This window comes from Sciurus vulgaris (genome assembly GCF_902686455.1).
Source record: "Sciurus vulgaris genome assembly, chromosome: 13".
In the NCBI taxonomy this organism is placed as follows: domain Eukaryota; kingdom Metazoa; phylum Chordata; class Mammalia; order Rodentia; family Sciuridae; genus Sciurus; species Sciurus vulgaris.
In genome coordinates, this window is record NC_136474.1 from 16,443,108 (window position 1) to 16,461,789 (window position 18,682).

At 57.0% G+C, this 18,682-nt stretch overlaps 1 protein-coding gene across 1 annotated transcript in view; it reads right to left on the bottom strand.

Moving 5' to 3' along the window:
• Positions 1-931: 931 nt before the first annotated feature.
• FANCC (FA complementation group C) overlaps positions 932-18,682 on the bottom strand; it is a gene marked incomplete at its 3' end in the record, with an annotated part of 195,878 nt that continues 178,127 nt past the window's right edge. The window contains exons 9-15 of the mRNA XM_079108857.1: positions 17,878-17,930; positions 16,531-16,630; positions 12,202-12,277; positions 10,167-10,248; positions 8,355-8,529; positions 5,122-5,328; positions 932-1,078 (exon numbers count right to left, since the gene is read on the bottom strand). Coding sequence (XP_078964983.1) covers positions 932-1,078; positions 5,122-5,328; positions 8,355-8,529; positions 10,167-10,248; positions 12,202-12,277; positions 16,531-16,630; positions 17,878-17,930 — 840 coding nt within the window. The remainder of the gene's footprint in view (positions 1,079-5,121; positions 5,329-8,354; positions 8,530-10,166; positions 10,249-12,201; positions 12,278-16,530; positions 16,631-17,877; positions 17,931-18,682) is intronic.

The following is an 18,682-nucleotide window of genomic DNA, read 5'->3' on the forward strand; positions in this document are numbered from 1 at the left end:
TTCCATCTCTGTGCACGGCTCAGTTAGCAGCGCGAGGAATTTTCCGGAAGGCGACCTTCTGATTCCACAGACCCTTACCCATGCTTCAAGTAGGACTGAGATTCAGAGATATCACAGATCAGGAAGGACGAAAGAGGAGCCGAGTCACTCCACACCCCACAGCAGAGCCAGGGGTTGGGCAAGGCAGAGGCGGAACAAGTCCCCCGCTGACACGGGAACGTGACTTGGCCGCTGGTTCCACGGGGAAGTTCCAGTCCTCATGGAGTGACGCCACCTCGCCTGCTCTGTCCAGGGCCGTGGGGGCCCTTGCTACAGCAGCAGGAGCCCTGTGGTGGAGGCAGGAGGGACACGGAGCCCAGACTCGGGGCCTGGCCTAGCTCTCCCCAGCTGGGTGCTGCTCAGCACTGGCCGATCCCATCACACTCCATGCTTCCGCCCGGCCAGTCAGGGGTCCTGGGGCAAGACTTGCAGGGCCTGATGAACAGAGGAAGGATCTAAGGACGCAAGACTCTGTGCCTTTACCTCGGGTCCCCAAGCCTACAAAGGAGTACCAGGCACAGCTGCCCAGGTCCTGAGAAGCAATCTGGGAGAGGGCTCCCCTTCAGACTGCGGGGTTGGCTGTCCTAGTTGGGGCCTAAAGATTGGGAATCATTCAGAAACCAGTCATGTGTCCCTGCTCGACAGGTGTCAGGGAAGGAACAGAATCTGTCCTGTGAGGTCTCTGCCTCAGCTCTCTGGCTGCTGTCCTGGGCTGCAGGTGCAGAGAACCCTGCAGGCCCCTGGCCGTCACAAGCAGGAGCGGGGGGCTGAGCGGGGACACGCTCACAGCTCCTCATCTGCACTCTGGTCCCGCTCACCCCAAGGTGGCTGCACCTCAGCTGCGGGCCTGGCCTGGGCAGACTGCAGCCACACGGTCCACGGGTCTGCCCCCTCACTGGACTTGAGCTCGCAGCTCCTCGAGGAGAGCCCGGGTGAGCGCTCCTGCGCTGGGGGCTTCGACCCCAAGACGACCCCACCTGGACAAGGTCTGGTCAAGGACGCCAATCACCTCCCGGGTCCTGTCCTGGGTGTGGGCCATCTGCAACGGGAGAGCAAGTTACAGTGCTGCCAGCAGACTCCGCTGTCCCACCGCCGACCCTCTTCTCGGGGTGGGCGACCCAGAGCCGTGCCTCCCTGCGACCTCCTCTCCACCCCAGGCTCCGAGCAGAAGCAGCAACTCGGGCTCAGAGGAGGCCGTGTCTCCCAGCGTGCCAGTCAGGGCCCTGGGGTTCTTGGCCCAGGCTTGACCTTCTGAGACACTTGCCCCAGGTCTTGGTGCCCCCCCTGCATGAGGGCCACCAAGCTGCTGGAGCAGGGCCGTCTCCCCAAGCCACCCTGCTCCAGCCCTGCCCGGGGTCCTGTGGGAGGTGAGGAGCCTGCAGAACCTTGTTAGCCAGGCTGGAAGGTCATTCAGACAGGCCAGGACATCGCCCCAGGGCAGCACCCGAGACGCGCACTGGAGCACCCACGGCTAGGAAGCCGGTCCCGCTGTCCCCGTAGGGACTTCCGCTCTGTCCTCCCCGCAGTGGAGCTGACTTGGGGACTTGGCAGCTAGGCTCTGGGGCTTTCCGCGCTCCTGCAGCCCCAGGCAGGCCAGCAGCATGAACTGAGGCCGGACTGCCCTGCGTGACTGGGAACCAGCCTCGTGGCGCGGGCGGAAGGTAGGAGTGTCCAGCTACCCAGCAGCCCCTGCTGAGGGCGCCCTCCCGCCCAGACCAAGGCAGCTGGACATGGAGGCGGAGGGCTGGTGTCTCCCAGCAGCCACGCAGGCCCCAGCGGGCAGCTTCCCTGCAGGGTGCAGGACTGGGCCGAGGGCCGGGGGACACAGAGTGGCTGCTGTCCCAGCAGCAGGGCTGAGGCTCCGTCCACAGGTGTGGTGGGCACGCGCAAGAGGTCAAGGGACAAAAATACCAACACCTTCAGGATTCAGAAGTGCCAGGGGTCAGCTTTTTAAAAATGACCTCAGAATGGTTTTAGGTTCAGTGTGGCTGCAAAGGCAGCGCCGAGTGCCCGTCACGCCACTGTCCCTCCTGTCGGCCGCGTGGCACAGTACGCTGTCACAGCACGCCCTCGGCCATGCGAGCCACTGCGGTGGTGGTCATTCTCTGACGTCCCAAAGTCCCAGCTGGGACGCCCTCAGACCTGGCACCACCTGTCCTGGGCTCCCTGGCCGCGACACTTGGACTCTTCCTGTGTGGATGACCTTGAGCCACACAGCCGAGGAGTGGTGGTTAATGTCCCCGTTTGGGCTCATCTGATGTTCCCATGTCAGACCGGGGCCATCGGTGCTGGGAAGGAAGACCAAGAGGAGAAAGTGCCATTTGCCCTACGATATTGCATCCAGAGGTGCCGCGCCTGCAGGACACACCAGTGACGGTGACGGTGACGGCGACGGCGACGTGCCCCTGGAGGGGCTGGAGGGCAGCTGCTTCTGCTCCCGCCAGGCGGAGGCCAGGCTGGTAGTAGAAGGGTCACGTGGCGCCTGCAGCTCTCGGGTGGCGAGGTGCACCTGACGGCCTGGATGGCGTGCTTCAGGCTGAGGGTCCCTGCAGGCTCCTGGGCCGTGCAGCGCTGAGGCGAGGTGGCCTCCCCACCTGGCCCACCAGCCACGAGTCCCCACGGCGGCCGACTGCGGTGTGGCCGCGGGAGGGGGTCCTGGGCGAGCCTGCGGGCTGCACTGTCCTTGCTGGGCAGCTCTCTGCTTCCTGGGGACATGTCCCCAGCTGCCTCGCCTGGGCCCACGGAGTCAGCAGCCCAGGCACAGAAAACCACCGTCCTCCTCCAACTGCTGCTGTGGCTCCCGGGTCACAGCAGGGAAGGAGCCACTGACGCATGTGGTGTGTGTGGTGTGTGTAGTGTGTGTGGTGTGTGTGTGTGATGTAATGTGTGATGTGTGGTGCTGTGTGTGTGTAGTGTTTGTGTGTGGTGTGTGTGTGTGGTGTGGTGTGTGGTTTGGTGTGGTGTGTGTGTGGTGTGGTGTGTGTGGTGTGGTATGTGCGTGTGTGTGGTGTGTGTGTGGTGTGGTGTATGGTGTGTGTGTGGTGTGGTGTGTGTGGTGTGGTGTGGTATGTGGGTGTGTGTGGTGTGGTGTGTGTGTGTTGTGTGTGTGTGGTGAGTACAGAAGATCTGCTCTCAGCAAGTGCGCCCTCTCCCCTGCCTGTACTGCCAGGGACCTCGGAGACCCGCCCCTGGCCACTGCAGCTGCAGCTGACCCCCGTCCGCTCCTGGGACCAGCCTTCTCTGTGGGTTTATGGTTCAGATTCCGCTCGAGGCTGAGATGGTGCAAACCTGCGCCCTGAAGGCTCCTCTGTGCCCTGGCGGGTGCACCTTGTGAGACAGAGTGGACTCCTGTGTGTCCCTGTGCCACGACGGCCAGACTCCTGGGCCCTCAGCACGCGGGAGCGCAGGGGCGGACGACCACTGGCCCTGCAGGGGGTGGTCTCCCTGGGCGTACGGGCCCTGCCCGCGCTCACACCAGCCTCCAGGGCTGGCCTGGAGAGGCTCGGGGGCCCTGGGCAGTCCACCTGGACTCGTGAAAACTCACGGAGCTGCGCATTGGTAAGTGAAGGCAAGCTGGGCCTGGTTGTGCCCACTGTGACCCCACCTACTCAGGAGGCTGGGACAAGAGGGCCACAAGTTCCATGCAGGCTGGGCAACTGAGTGACCCTGTCCCAAAACAAAATAAATAAAAGCATCCTTGGTTCAATCCCCAGAGCCAAAAAGAAAGGTAGAAGCGAGACTCCAGGCCCCAGGGCCACGCCCAGGGCAGGGGGGGGGGCACTCCACCAGCCACACCCCCGCGCCCCACCCTTGAGTGTCAGAGAATCATGGCGAAATACGCAGGGCCAAACCCGGCCACTTTGCTTCCACAACTCGGTGGGGTGGAACACGGCCACGATGTCGCAGGACCGAGCCGTCAGCACCCCAGGACTCCATCCCAAACTGAGGCCCACCCGTGAAACACCGACCTTGGCTCCACCCGCCCCAGCCCCTAGCACCCCCTGTTCTGCTTCCTGTCTCCCTGAGCTCCATCTAGGCACCTCGTGCCCTGGTCACACGGAGTCCTCCCTGTACATGGCTTATTTCTCTCACACTGCACCTTCGAGGTCCACCTTGTTACTGCCTCAGGCCAGGACCTCCTTTTCAGGTCAGGTAATATTCCACCCCACTCGGGGCTCCGTGGGCTCGTCCCTGGGTCTGCTGGTGGCTCCGCTCCGCCTGTGGCTGCTGAGGATGCCACTCAGTTCCGTGGGTACGCGCACAGGAGTGGGGGTGCCTGTCCCGGGCAGTTCTGGCTAGCTTTCTGAGGTGCCGCCAAAACCCCTTCCACAGGGGCTGGACCATTTTAACCCCGCCAAGGGGAGAAGGAGAGGCCTGGCGTCTTGATCCGCAACGCCAGCTCTGACCGCTGGTCAGCCACGGCAGTGGAGCAGGGAATCTCGCCGCGGTTCGGCGCCAGTGTCCCTCATGACCAGTGCTGCTGACCTTTCCGATACTTGCTGGCCACCCCGACGTCTCTGCAGCACTGGCTGGTCGAGGCCTTCGCCCTTTTGGGTTCGGTCATCTTGCCACGGCGCAGCGAGCCCTTAGCGGACATGTTCTAACACCTCCTCCCACCCGAGGACGGCCGTGGGCCTCCTGGCCGCGCCCTTTGGTGCACAGGTGTCCTCGATGTGGGCCAGGTCCGGCAGGCTGTCTTCTCGCGGTGCCGAGCCCCTGGGTCAGTCAAGGCTCGCGGCCTCATCCGCGGCCTGCCGGGCGCACTCCAGTGGCCCCAGGCTCCTGCGGCTCCTCCCGCCGCCTGGGCCTGGGGAAGCAGTTCTAGGCGGCGAACCGAGTCCTTAAGGGAAGCCCGTGGCTGCTCGCCGCCCTGGAAGAGCGGCGGGAGGCCGCAGACCAGCTCCCGCAGGGCCCAGTCTGCGGCCCTGCCCGCGCCCTGCCTGCAGGCCGGCCGCCTCCGCTGGCCTCCTCCCGCTCACCCGACCGTCATCCACCTCGGGGCTGCCCGGCGCCACTGTGGCCCCGGACCTCAGAAGATGCGCCCACTGACCCCTGGAGCACAAAGGGAACTGGGAGACTTACAGAGGCCACGGCTTCCCGGGCAATGGTGCGGCCCTCAGGAGTCCCGAGCAGGAAGCCGAGGAGGAGGCGCCTGACGAGCGGGCCGCACGCAGGTGTGCTGGGGTCGGCCGGGCTGCGCTCCCCTGTGGCAGCCTGCAGATCCCTGGCCAAGAGGCGGCCGCGTGCTGACAGCTGCCGGAGGCGGTGGAGCATGGCCCCCACCTGCACCTGGAGAGTGAGGGCGAGGTGGAGGTCAGCGGCCTCCAGGGAGGCGAGGCCAGCGCCCAGGAGGGCAGGGGATCTGCCGGGCCAGGCGCATGGGCCGCGGGACAGACGGCACCAGGCTTCTCCACGCTGTGGCCTGCCCGCCACACCGGGGGCGGAAGCGGAGGAAAGTCCTCAGCAGAGTGAAGGAGGGCTTTGTGCACCGGGAGACCCAGACGCCCGAGCCAGGGCGCCCAGAGCCCACTGCCGCTGCCTGGGGACATGCGCACACACACGGTCACACAGAGTCAGTGTCACAATCACAGTCACACACACACCCCGCACGGCACAGTGGCTTGGTCCCGACACTGGGACAGCCTGCGCCTACAGGGTGAAGGCTCGGGCAGAGGTCGCGAGTGCGCAGTCCACATAGTAATGGTGATTGTTCCAAGTCTGTGCTGCTTTTGCATGAAAACGCTCGTTTCATGCTGAGACGCTGCTAGAGAAAGGCACGCGGAGTCGGGACCTGGGAACAATGCGGGGACCGGGCATCATGGGTCTGAAAGGCCGCGTGGAACTCCACCCTGCCAGCCCAGTTCTGAAGGAGCTGCCAGGCTGTCCCAGGATTCCCATGGCCGCTCTGCCATGAGGGCTGGTTCCCTGGAAGCCACGGCCGGCCTCGGTGCTGCCTGGGGTCAGCGCCACGACCCCGAGCCAGGCCGTGAGAAGCAGCGCTGCGGGCTCTTCCCACGGGCCTCTGCCCCGGCAGCCCTGCCCTGCCCTTGGCTGGAGGCACCTACTCAGGGCTGCGGGTGCGGGAGGCTGAGACTTCACACCCCCTCTCCTTGGCTGGCTCTGCCCTTCTGTCCATGTCCAGTGTGCCTGCAGCCCCTCTGCTCTGCCTAGACCGACTGGCCTCATGCCTTTGTGTCCAGAATTTTCTACACAACCTGCTGATACTTTAAGTACTTTTAAGGTTTTCAAGTGAAAGATGTAAGCTCTTAAACTATTATTTCTTAGTCAACATTACAAAAACTTACTATATACTATGGGAAATCTGAAAAGAGAAAAGGAAAAATAATAAAATGATCTATAACTCCACCATCCAGAGTGTCACGGTTCCTGAGGTCTGTGTCCCTCCCGTCTTTCCTCTGTGCATGGGGACACATCACTCACACCACCCAGGGCCCTGCGAGCAGCTGACCGCATCCACAGGACGTGTGGCCTGACGATGCGGCTTTTCCGGGGACAGGTGGCCGTGGCCAGGGCCACTGCAATCACTTAGGCAGAGTCGAGGCCCCTTCCAGTCGGCAGTTACAGACGATGCTGGGACAGACCCTTCTGGACACCCTCCATGACCACCGTCACATACCAGCGCACATTGGCTGCCCAAGGACACTCCCTAGTGGTGGAACAACAGGTGAGGGGGTGCGAACCCCGGCCAAAGGCTGACGGAAACAGTGACGGATGTGTCGGGTCGTCACGATCCGGTCCTGTCAGCAAGGGAGACGGACGCTGGATGGCAGAGAAGGTGGTCTTTGGGATGGGCAGGTGCTGGCACAGGCACTGTGCCCACCCCACGTTCCCGTGCCTTGGGGACAGCAGCAGAGGCAGAGGTGCCACCAAGCCCCGCCTGACCACGCAGCTCAGGCCCTGCTTCTCAAGTGACCTGTGGACCACACGGGGTCAAAGCTCACAGAACTCAGGATGCGAGAGGTGTGGGTCAACCCAGGAGAGCTCCCTCATGGTGCCATCCTAGGGGGCAGCAGCCCCGCACAGCCAGCGCGAAGCCCTGGTGTCAGCCTCCGATGGGGCAGCCACAAAGCCGAGGGCACGCGGCACCTCCTACTCCCAAGGAGTTCCTGCTTCTATCCAAGAGGCCTGAGCATAGCAAGAAAGAAGCTGCACAGGTTCTACTTAAAGAAACAGCAAAACTCCCAAACCAAGTAAACCAGTAGCAAGCTGTGCCAATGTAGAACTTTCTAGAAGTTAAATCTTAACTGGAAAATTCAGGTCTTTGTACTTGAAAAGTGAATCTCTGTCAGTATCTACGGTCCCTAGGAAATGTAACAGATACGTACCAACTTAGTTCACACAAAACTAAATACGAAATGCGTATTCAGAGATCATGAGTGCTTCATATGTCTTAAGTATTACTGCTAAATATAAGATGATGAGAAACAAACTAGGATTTCCCTTAATTAGTTTAATGTGAGCTTTAAAAAGGAAGAAATAGAAGGTTTTCTTTTTAATCAGATAGCAATCCTTTTTAATCAGATGTGGATCAGGATAATTTCTTTTAAATGTTTAATTTTGATCCAAAAGAAATTATCCTCAAACTTCAACTTTTTAAAATCCAAAACTTTCCTTCCCCTGCCATGCAATCCTCTAAATAAATAAAACACACAGACCTCTGTACTGGTCTGCTTCTTCCAAACAACAGAAGGACCAGAGCAAACAGGAGCAGTGCTCGCCACGACCAAGCCCCGTCCCTGTGATCACCAATGCAGCAGCGGCTCTGGCAGCCGAGCCTCGGAGCCCGCGGACTAGGGTTGCAGGGAGGTGCCAACGCTTCCGTCAAGGCCTGGCCTCCTGTAACTGCCACACTCCACTGTCTCCCCCACCGTCACCAGTCCTGTACTCAGCTGCCCTGTTATTTAGGAATGACCAAGTCCTTTTCCAAAAGTAAAGTGGTTAGTATCAGGTGACAACTTTCGCAAGAGTTCTGGACAAAGCCACAATGTGAAGATGTGTTGACTGATCCCAGAAAGCGGTGAGTCGGGAGGAAGCAGACCAGCCTCCCTGTGGCCCCCAGCAGACAGGCGAAGGAGGGCAGAGCTGGCCACAGGAGGACAGATCAAGCAACCCCAGGGTAGAGGCCCCTGAAGGAGAACGGAGAGGCCCTGACTGATGGGCAGCATCTGACCACACACCCAGCCACACCCACCTGCCGCCCAGGTGGACATCACCCCAGGCCCAGAGCTGTGCTGAAGGTGCTCTCCCAGCTGCCCTCAGCTCCACAGCCAGCCCGAGCAGCGGGCCGCACCTACCATGGTCCGTGCTCTCTGAGGGCCTCCCTCCCGTGGGCTGTAGTAGAAGGCCAGGAGCCACAGCAGGGCCGCAGGGGGGTCCGCCTCCGACCTCAGCAACTGCTCAGCTGCCATGTCAGCCCATCCTCCAAAGTGGGCGAGCAGGAACCAGCTCTCCAGAGGCCCTTGGTGGGACCTGCAACAGAGCCGGGGCGGGGCAGCGGGCAGCTGCTTCTCTTTTCCTTTGGCTATGCTGAACCCAGGGGCGCTCTGTGCTTTATTGTTTTTCTTGAGACAGGGTCTCACTAAGGTGCTTGGGCTGGCCTGGAACTTGTGATCCTCCTGCCTTCGTACCCTGAGTTGCAGAGATTATAGGTATGCGCCACTGTGCATGGCTGCTTTAATGTTTGTGAGTGGCTGGCTTAAACTGTGCTTATTCACTCCATTATGACCTGCAAAGAATGCAAGTTAGACTCAACCTGTCAGAGTGCCACTCTGAACCCAACAGAAAGCGTCTAAAGGGACACCTCTCAAAATTCCAAGTGTGCCAGGTACGGTGGTCACACCTGTAATTCCAGTGGCTTGGGAGGCTGAGGCAGGAGGATCTAAAGTTCAAGGCCAGTCTCAGAAATTCAGCGAGATCCTCCCTAAATAAAATATATAAAAGGCCTGGGGGTGTGGCTCGGTGGTTAAACACCCCTGGGTACAATGCTCAGCACCAAAGCCAAAACAAACCCCGGTGTTCTGAGGACATCAGACATTAAGACTTCACATCCAGATTCCTTAAATGAGTTCAAATTTGAGAAAGGAAGACCTGGGCTGGTGACGGCAGGACAGCAGGATGGGACTCAGCAGAGCGCCTCACGGCCTTCCACCTGGCCTGCACAGCTGGGATGCTGTGCAGTGTGCATCCCAGCCACAACAGTGGCCCTGGGCAGCATCAGGGCAGGAAAGGGGTCCAGATGGAAAGCACCCTTCGGGAGGCAGGGGCAGGAGGTGGGACATTGGTGGAAACACGTCCCGCTTCCTTTCCAGTGAGACCACGGTTCTGATCCACATTTCAGCAATGGGGAATTTCCATGAGCCCTGTACCGTCTTCCTTCCTTCCACACGGATCTCAGTGCCGGGAAGCTAAAGCTTCTTGCAAGCTACCCCCGTGTCACACAGGGCCTGGTGCCCGCTGTGGGTGAAGGCTGGGCTCTCCTCCAGCACAGGGACAGTCTCGGCCGGTGAGCGCCTCCCCTGCAGACAACGGGGAGGGCGGGCCTGAGGTCAGTGTGTGGGGGGACTTTCCTTCTGGACGGGGCCTGGCTGGGACAGGAATGCTCCAGGCTTCTCAGTAGTTGGTTCCCATGGACCTGGCCTGGGCTCCTTCTCACACACAGGACCCCTGAGCTCTAAGCACAGTCCTTGCCTCCCTGGCCGCTGTGTCCAAGCCCTCTCCGAGAACATAGGAGTGAATGTTATGAAGCTGACCTTGCAGAACAGCGGAGGACGAGGGAGAGAGGGGGCAGCTCAGCCCTACACCCGCGTCCCTGGGAGGAGAGCACCTCATCCAGTCTCAGCGGCATTGGCTGGGCTGGGTTGTCTAGGTGGCTGGGGCGCAGGAGGGCAAAGCTGCCCTCCGTCCGTCCATCCTGACCTGCCCTCCGCCTGTCCATCCTGACCTGCACCCTGTGTGCATCCTGACCTACCCACCTGCACAGCTTCCTGCACCCTCACTTCTCAGCAGACAGTAGTGTGGCCTGTCTGAGGAGAGTCCAGAGAGCGTCCATCTGTGCCCTGCTCAAAGGGAATGAGAGGACGGAGGGAAACACCTGCCGGTGGACTCACCCATGAGCCTGGGCTTCAACCGCTTCTCTGAGCAGCTGGGAAATGTGCTGCAGAGGCTGGAGCCAGCATCCTTGCGGGAGATCTGTGGGAGCAGAAAGGAAGTCAGAGGGACCTGGGCCAGGCCTGCAGGAGTCTGGGATGTCTGTTCTCGTCTGGTTCATGGACCAAGCCCCGCTCTCCCAGCCGGGAGCTTGTCAGCCTGGGAAGGAAATACCTGTCAGCGTCCCCAGGGCCAAACGTGAAAGTGTCTTTGGTGAGGTCACAGGGAAGCAGGTACAGGGTGCAGAAGCAGCCCCGCGGCCAGGGTCTCTCCTTTCTACCTCCCGACCTCCGCTCCACCACCACTAGCTTGAGAGTTCAATATATGCAGAGCCTGTACTAAAACCACCACGAGGACTCAGGAATGGATTGCTCCATGGTTTTCTATGCTCGTGATGAAATTTGGTATAAGATTGTTGGTTTACATAGAAGAAAAGACGAGAAAAAAACACATGGGCTTGGTACAAACAAAGGTTTCTGAGTTCGCTTCTCTGGCTTCTGTGACCTTAAGATGTCTCCTCACGTGTTACCTACATTCTTGTCAAGGTCTGAGTGACAAGTGTGACAGGGCACCTAGGACAACAGAGAGCACTGAGGCCGGTCTCCAGGATGCCACGGACGGCATGGGCACCCGCCTGCCCTCCATGGAGCTCCGTGACCTTCAACTCACAGCTTCTGGGCATTTTTCTTTCTTTCTTTCTTTCTTTTTTTTTTTTATTAGTGGTTTAGGTGTTTATCATCCCTCTCCTATGGCTCCTAGCTAGGGCTTGGAAGTGACCATCTCTTGTGCCCCAGAGACCCGTGGTGGACATGAGATACCTTTCCAATGAATATGAATAGGACATTTTTTCCTTCTAAAAGCAACATACAAAGGAGTGTTCCGGATCCTGCATAGGAGCTTCTGCACTTCTGCTTGAAGTCAACTGTTTATTTGGGGGTAGACATCTAGGACAGTCACCGAGCGACAGGGCAGACAGGTGGAGTCCCTGCCCACCACCCGCCTGGCCTTTGGTCACAGTTTCCACGTGAACAGGGACAACCCTCATCTGTCTTCGGGGGCTTAGTGGGGTTCCGAGAGGGCTGACCTCGGCTGAGTCCACCTGACCCCGCTGCGAGGTGCACCCAGGACAGCGCATTCCTGACCTGGGTCTGGTTGATCAAAGCCTCCTGTGTGGTTCCCACACCTTAAGTTTCACCCGGAGATCCCGCTGGGACCACCCGCCCCCAACACCTAGGAAAGTGCCAGATGGGTCCTAAACAAGGAAGAGGAAGTTGGGTTTTGTAAAACGCTCTGAAGCTGCATGCCCACCTTCCTCCAGGAGACCCCTTCGCCATGGTGCTGCAGATGGGACCCGGGCCTCCAGCATGGAAGCTAAGCCCGCAGCCACGGAGCCACACCCCAGCACCTTCGACTGTCCCACCTGGGCCCAGGAGAAAGGAAGGGTGCGGGGGACGGGAGACGGCCCGCGCCCCCTCCCGGCTTCCTGGGTCAGAGGAGCCCTCCCGGGCACCACGGGTCCCTGCCAGCCCAGGCGGCCCTCGCCTGGGTGTTGGCCATGCTCCCTGAACCTGAGCTGGCATGTCCAACGCAGGCGGTGGCTGGCAGGAGGTGGCTGTGGTGCCAGGTCAGCATGGCACCGAACGCTGTCCAGCCCTGGCCCTGGGAGGGGAAGTTCCTGGATGGCCCTGGCCTCGCCCTTCGCTGTGTCTGCTCTTCAGCAACCCCCACCCTCTGGGTGGGAGCCCATGGGTCTGGAGCAGACCCTCGCAGAGGGCCGGAGGCCTCTCTCCTTTCTTCTTTCCCCATCTTTGGTAGGTGATCATAACCAGGAAGTAAAGCAGATTCTCATGCGGAAACCCGCAGGTAAGACCGGGAGCCTGAGGGCTTGGACACCACGCCTGTCCCCATGGTGTCACGGGGAGGGACTGGAGGCAGGCTCACCGCTGGCCAGAGGTCTTCCCCAGAGGTCGCCCTGGTCTGGGCAAGGGCACTCACCGGCGGGAAGTTGCAACAGCACCGTGGCAAGAGGCGGAGGGGCGTAAGGAAGGTAGGCCTTGAACGCAAACTTCAGCTGCAGCAGGTCAAATGGAAGAACAGCACAGACATCAGGACTTGATGGGCAGGAGGAAAACAGTCCTGTCCTCTCTGCCCCGAGAGACCTGCTGTACTAACATGGTCAGACATTTTCTTGAACTTCAGTAAAGAAAATATGCTTCCAATAACCTTATAAATATTATTCAGAATAATGAACCTTTTTAAACTCACTTTCTGGGACTTGAGAAAAACAAAGTCATGCTCTTGAAATCTTATCTGAGCTCTTTTTCTCGCACGAACCCAATTACACACATAAATATTCCAGTTCAGCTGCATGTGGAAGCTCACGCCTGTAACCCTAGAGGCTCAGGAGGCTGAGGCAGGAGGATGGCAAGTTCAAATCCAGCCCCAGCAACTTAGCAAAGCCCTAAAGCAACTCAGAAAGACTCTGTCTCTAAATAAAATATATAAAAGGGCTGGGGATGGGGCTCAGTGGTTAAGCACTCCTGGGTTCAATTCCTGGTACCAAAAGAATTTTTAAAAAATCTCCCAATGCAGTGAGAGCAGCTGGGAGAGGCTCCATATTTCCATGTGGTTTTAAAAAAATTTTTTAGTTGTAGATGGATACAATACCTTTATTTTGTTTATTTATTTCTATGTGGTGCTGAGGATGGAACCCAGTGCCTCACACGTGCCAGGCAGGCGCTCCACCCCAAGCCACAGCCCCGCCCTCCCGTGTGCTCACACACCCTGCAGGCCACCAAGCTACAGCCACCCACCCCAGAGGCACAGCAGTCAATCCAGCCAGTGCTGGGACCTGGAGAGCCTGCGGTGCACAGGCTGTGAGTCTGCAACGTGTAAGTGCGCGTCACAAACACGCCGTCAACACGCCCTCGCCAGCGCCCGACTCCCGCCACCACTCCCAGGAGACCAGTGGTGTGATTTCACAGGAGCTTAGTTCTGCTGGTTCTTGAGTTTCAGGTAGACGAAGCCGCAGCCTGCGTGCTCCTTCGGGTCTGGCTGTGTTGGCCCAGTGTGCTTTTTCTGAGGTCACCCATGTCACTGCCGAAGTTGTCCACTCCTCCTTGGTTGCTCTGAGCAGCCACCATGTGAATATGCCACAGACCAGTCACACTTTCCCACCAACGAGCACGGGGTTCTCTCCAGTTTGGGGCTATTATGAACAAAGCTGCCAGCAACATCTGTATCTTCACCAGTGTGGGCAGGTGTTTCCATTTGCTGGGCAAGTCCTGCAGGAGAGGGGTCACTGGTCAGGGTGGGTGCTGGTTCACACCCCCAGCAACAGGGGAACTTTCTAGTTGCTCCACATCTCACTAATGTTGGGTATTGCCCAGCTTATTGATTTTAGCCTTTCTAGTGGCATGAGACATCAGCTCATGCATGCTTTTCCTGGTGACCAATGACACCTAAGAGTTTCCATGTACTCACTGCCAGTTTATATGTATCTTTTAAGTCTTCAGTCCATTTCTTTTGGTACTGGGGATTGATCGCTGAGCCACATCCTGAGCCCTATTTTGTGTTTTATTTAGAGACAGGGTCTCACCGAGTTGCTTACAGCCTTGCTTTTGCTGAGGCTGGCTTTGAACTTGCGATCCTCCTGCCTCAGCCTCCGGAGCCACTGGGATTATAGGCATGTGCTACCACACCCAGAGTCTCTGGTCCATTTCTAAGAACTGGGCTGTTTCTAAGGAAGCTGAGCACACTCTTCACATTCCTGGCCAGTTGTGTTGGAAGTGGGTTCTGCAAACACCTCCCAGCTGGTGGCCGGCTTGCTCTTGCTCTTACTGCAATCTGTCAAAGAACAGCTGCTGAAAGTCCCACGAAGTCTGGCTGCCCCACTGGCCTGGAACGGTCACTGCTGCTGTTCTGCATTCATTCTAGGAAGTTCTTGCTTGCCCCAACACGAGTGGACATTCAGCTATCCCCACCATTTGTTAATGACTCTCCTCACCCTGCTGAGCTGCCCAGTGTCTCTGTCACAAATCAACTGACCCCACAGGCACATGGGCCGGTCCTTTAGCCAGTAACTTGCAGTCTCCATCACCGTGGCTTTAAGTCTCGATCGGAGAGCGTGAATCTTCTGATTTTGCTTTGCAAAATCGCCCTGGCTGCTGCAGGTCCTTTGCATTCCCACGTGAGTTTGGATTCAGCTTCGATTTCCATCCTACAAACCTGCTAATGCACTGGGACTGCCCTGAAGTAACTGGCCAGCTGGGGAGAGGGGCGCTGGGGCTCTGAGCGGCTTCTCTCTTCACTCATCCAAGCAGGTGTGGGGTTTTCCGGCAATGCTGTGCAGTTCTCAGCTGGGGGCTGTGTGTCTCTGTTAAATGTATTCACGAGTATTTGATGTGTGACTATGAGTCTGTCTATTTCTTCTTTTACTTTGATTAGTTTTTCCTTCATGTGTTTTGAAACTGTTATTAGGCACTGATATTTGGTATTTCTGATGATGAACCAACCATTCAGTCATCAGGAAATGTCCCTCCTTCTTGGGTGAGCCCCTAGTCTGTGCTGACAGATACCCCCCTGAGCCTGCTGTGTGCACAGCACATCTGTTTCCTTCCTTCTACTTATAACCTACCTTTGTCTTTATAGTCAAGATGAGTAAGCGGAGAACAATGTTACTTTTTTTTTGTTTTTAATATGATCTGACATCTCTGCCTTTTTATTAAAACACTTAGTTAATTCTCACTTACTTTTTGAAGCTAATGTTCTCTTGATATGTTTGGTCTTAGGTCCATCTTTGGTTCCATCTATTTCCTTCTTCTGGTGGCCAGTGTGTGGCCCCCACACCCCTAGACCCTGCGGCCTGGGCAGGATACTGTTCTAAATTAAAAGCAACAACGACTCCAGTCCAGAGCACAGTGCCCAATGCCAGGAGGCCTGGAGCACCCTGGGAACAGCAGAGTCACTACTGCTGCAGAGCAAAACTACTCTTGCCAGGTCCTCTGCCCCAACCTGCATATGTCCCAGGAGGCCAAGGGCCAATCTGCTGGAGGTCAATTCCTAACTGGGAATATAAAGAATGTCCAAGGGAGAAGGAAAGATGTTTATAGTTACACTTCAAAATAATTGTGAAAGTCAGTGCCTCTCTGGGGAGCTCCCCTCCCAAATTCCAGGCTGGGTGCCACTGATAATGCTGTTTGCTGCAGCCCAGCTTCCTTCCCAGGGAAGAGCACGGGGAAAGTAAGTCGTAAACATTCACTGATGCCCTAGAAAGAAGGAACATCTGCCACAGCCTGGGGGTTCCTGCACGGCCAAGCACCCCAGCTCTGCCCTCATAAATCCAACTGCAGGCAGCACAGAGGCGCCCTGCCATCCTTCCCGAGAGGCCACACACCACCGTGAGCAGCCAGGTCTGCACCACGAGGCACCAGGGCCCGTCACGGCGTCGGCGGAGGAAGCTCTCTGGGATAAAGAGCCCCGTTCCACACAGGCCTGCACTGGACATGCCTTGGCAGCCCTCGAACGCTGGGGCCCCTGGCTCGCCGACGGCACCTGCACACCTCCTGGTCACTGCCATTCTGTTCTCCTTCACAGTCACACGACGGCCTGCCCCAGCCTCTGACAGGACGAAGTCACCACCATGAAGAACATCCAGGGCTGCTCTGTAAGAAGTGGTCCCTTCCTACGTGGCCCTGCCCAGCTGGACTGCAGGATGCCTCTTACTGGCTGAGGGTCGGACGCGGCAAGAGGGACGAAGCGTGAACGTGGGACTGGGTTTCTTCCTCCAGGTCCCCCTGTTGGCGCGTGGGCACTAACAGCCACAGACAAGCTCCAGGCACCAGAGGACCAGGCCAAGAAACTACCTTGACTTATTTCCAGCTAAAACGGCTTCACCTTTGCTGGGGCGTTTATTTGGAAGCTTTCTTCATGAGCAAAAGTCCATCACAATTTCTGAAAACACCAGATGTGGTGGTGTGTGCCTGTGATCCCAACCCCTCGAGAGGCCGGGGAACGAGGATCGAATTCGAGGCAGCTTCGGGCAGACCCCTTAGGGCAACCTGCTGAGACCGTGGCTCCCAATGAAATAAAAACAGAAGGCTGGACATGAATCTCAGCGAGAGGGGCGCCGTACCACCACTGGAAAAAAAAAAGTCTGAAAACAGGGCTGAGGGTGTAGCCAGCACATGTAGGGGCTGGGGTTTGGTCCCCAGCACCACAACCAACAAATGAACCAAAAATTTTTGAAAATAAAAGCATTCCTTTCAGGTAAGTAGCCAAATACTGTGAACAGCCTCTTTTTCTCTGTAACACAGTGTAACAAACCTGCTTGTTTTCTTTTTCCAGAGCTTCCAGGAAGCACCGTGTAAACACCTGAAGGGCAGCTAGGACTTCTGGGGCTCCATCCGTTTCCAGGAGTGCGCACCTGCACAATGCGACATGATCGATACACTGAGTGAGTGACGTGCAAACCTGTGGCCCTGAACTGCAACACAGGCGAGAGCGGACCGTCCTGGCTGGAGCCTCAGCACCGGGCATCAGACTCCAGTCCCCGTGTGAAGGCAGGAGAGCTCTGCTGCTCTCTCCAAGTATTTTCTTTAAAAGTGCATGGTGCAAGCTCTCTCTGTTTGAGAATCACTGAGCGCGGCACAACCCTGGCGAGGGTCGCGGGCTCTGTGCACCACTGGCCCTGACATGCGACATCAGCAGACATTTTGCTTCCATAAGCAGCAACAGAGCTGACCCGAAGGGCCAGATGGCTCAGGCAAATCCCCAGCAAAATGGCTGGAGGATCCAGGTGCACCTGGTTTGTTTCCCTGCATTTTCATACGATTAACTTTTTGCTTAAGCTAAAAAAAAAAAAAAAAAAAAACAAAGCAGAACCCTGCCACTTGGCCTGCTTCACACTAGGGGACTCTGCCGCCTTATTTCTGGGTCATCCAGCTCAGAGCTGGCATGTTTCAAGACGACCAAGGGGTGAGGTACTCGTGGTTGTCAAATCCTTTTCCCTAGAGCCACCGCTGTGCGTGAGGCCAGTGGGGCAGAGGCAGGGGCGGTGCCCTGCTGCCCAGCATTTGCCAGAAGCTGGAAATACCCTGGGTGGGGGCCTGGTCTCAGGACCCCAGACTGTGTGCCATAACCAGCCCAGTGTGCCACCACCGCCACCCCTGGCCCTCTAAAACCCAATGCCTCTCTCGGGGGACTCGCATTTTTGTAAAATAAAAATTCACGTGTTAGAAGACAACACTCCTGGCCTACTCTGCCCTCAGGAAAGTTCTCTCAGGCACGGCTTTATTTCCTCTTGCTTGCTGGCTTCCCTGCTCTAAAGCCTTTTACAAAGCGCAGCCGGCCCTCCTGTGGCGGGGGCGGGAACTGCACCTCTCCATTCCAAGCTGAGAAGCCACCAGGACCTTTCATGATCAAACGCCAGTCCACTCTGCTTTTAAAATTTAGAAAGGTTACAGAAAAGAAAGTTATCTTAATTCTTAGACACAGGCTTTTAAATACACGTTGACTTTGGATTTTTACCTTCAATTACCAAAAAGCCTGGCCAGAAAAGGAGTCAGAAACTCACATTTCCCCTGGTATCGCCAGACAACTGCAGGTTTTTATCCGTGCTTGGAGGTTGAGCATTTTTAGATCAACTGCTGGCAGAAACAGCATCATATTTACCTGAACATCTCATCAACGATTCTGAATACGGCAGGATGGCAGGCTGCTTGAGGCTGTGAAAGGGACAGACCAGAGAAGGTGAAACTACAGGCACTTCGGCAACAACTTGCTGTTGTCAGGCAGATGCCGTGCAGCGGCTGGTACGCAGAACACGGGCGTCCTTCTTTGGGTTAGGAGAAAAGAACAACTGGCATGCAGGTGGCTCTCTGGATAGGGACATGGGAAGCTTCATTTCCTCCTCGGCCCCTTTGTGCCCCACATTTTCTGTAATAAGCCCTTATGATCCTGAAAGATGAATAAGTTTCATGGATATTCAAAAATACCTACAGAGCGCCCTAGTGAAAACTCGGCCCAGCTATGTGGCCAGTTTTATTTAAGCGTGCCCTGGTCTGACCTCCTCAGCGGCCTACAAGTGCCTCAAAGGCAGGTTTGGCTTGCTGTTTTGGGGGTCCTGCTTATTTAGTAATGAGTACACAATAATTTAAGATTATTATTGGGGAAGCCAGTAGCAACTGTCATGCTGGACTAAATGACATCACCCAGTCAATGCACTGTGAATTTGACAGCTTTAATTATTTAGGAAGAAAAGAGTGTTATGGAAGAAAAAAGTTAGCTTCAACCCAAATGATGAAGGATACCTAATTTATTCCTAGAGTACTTTTGTGGTAGGTTTTGATGATTGACATCTGCAGAGGCTGGTCTCCTGTGGCCTCCGGTGGGGGTCCAGGTTCCATATCTTCTTGGCCAGAGCTCAAAGCATGAGTTTACACCTGATAGAAACACCTCTGGGTTATAAAACAGGTAT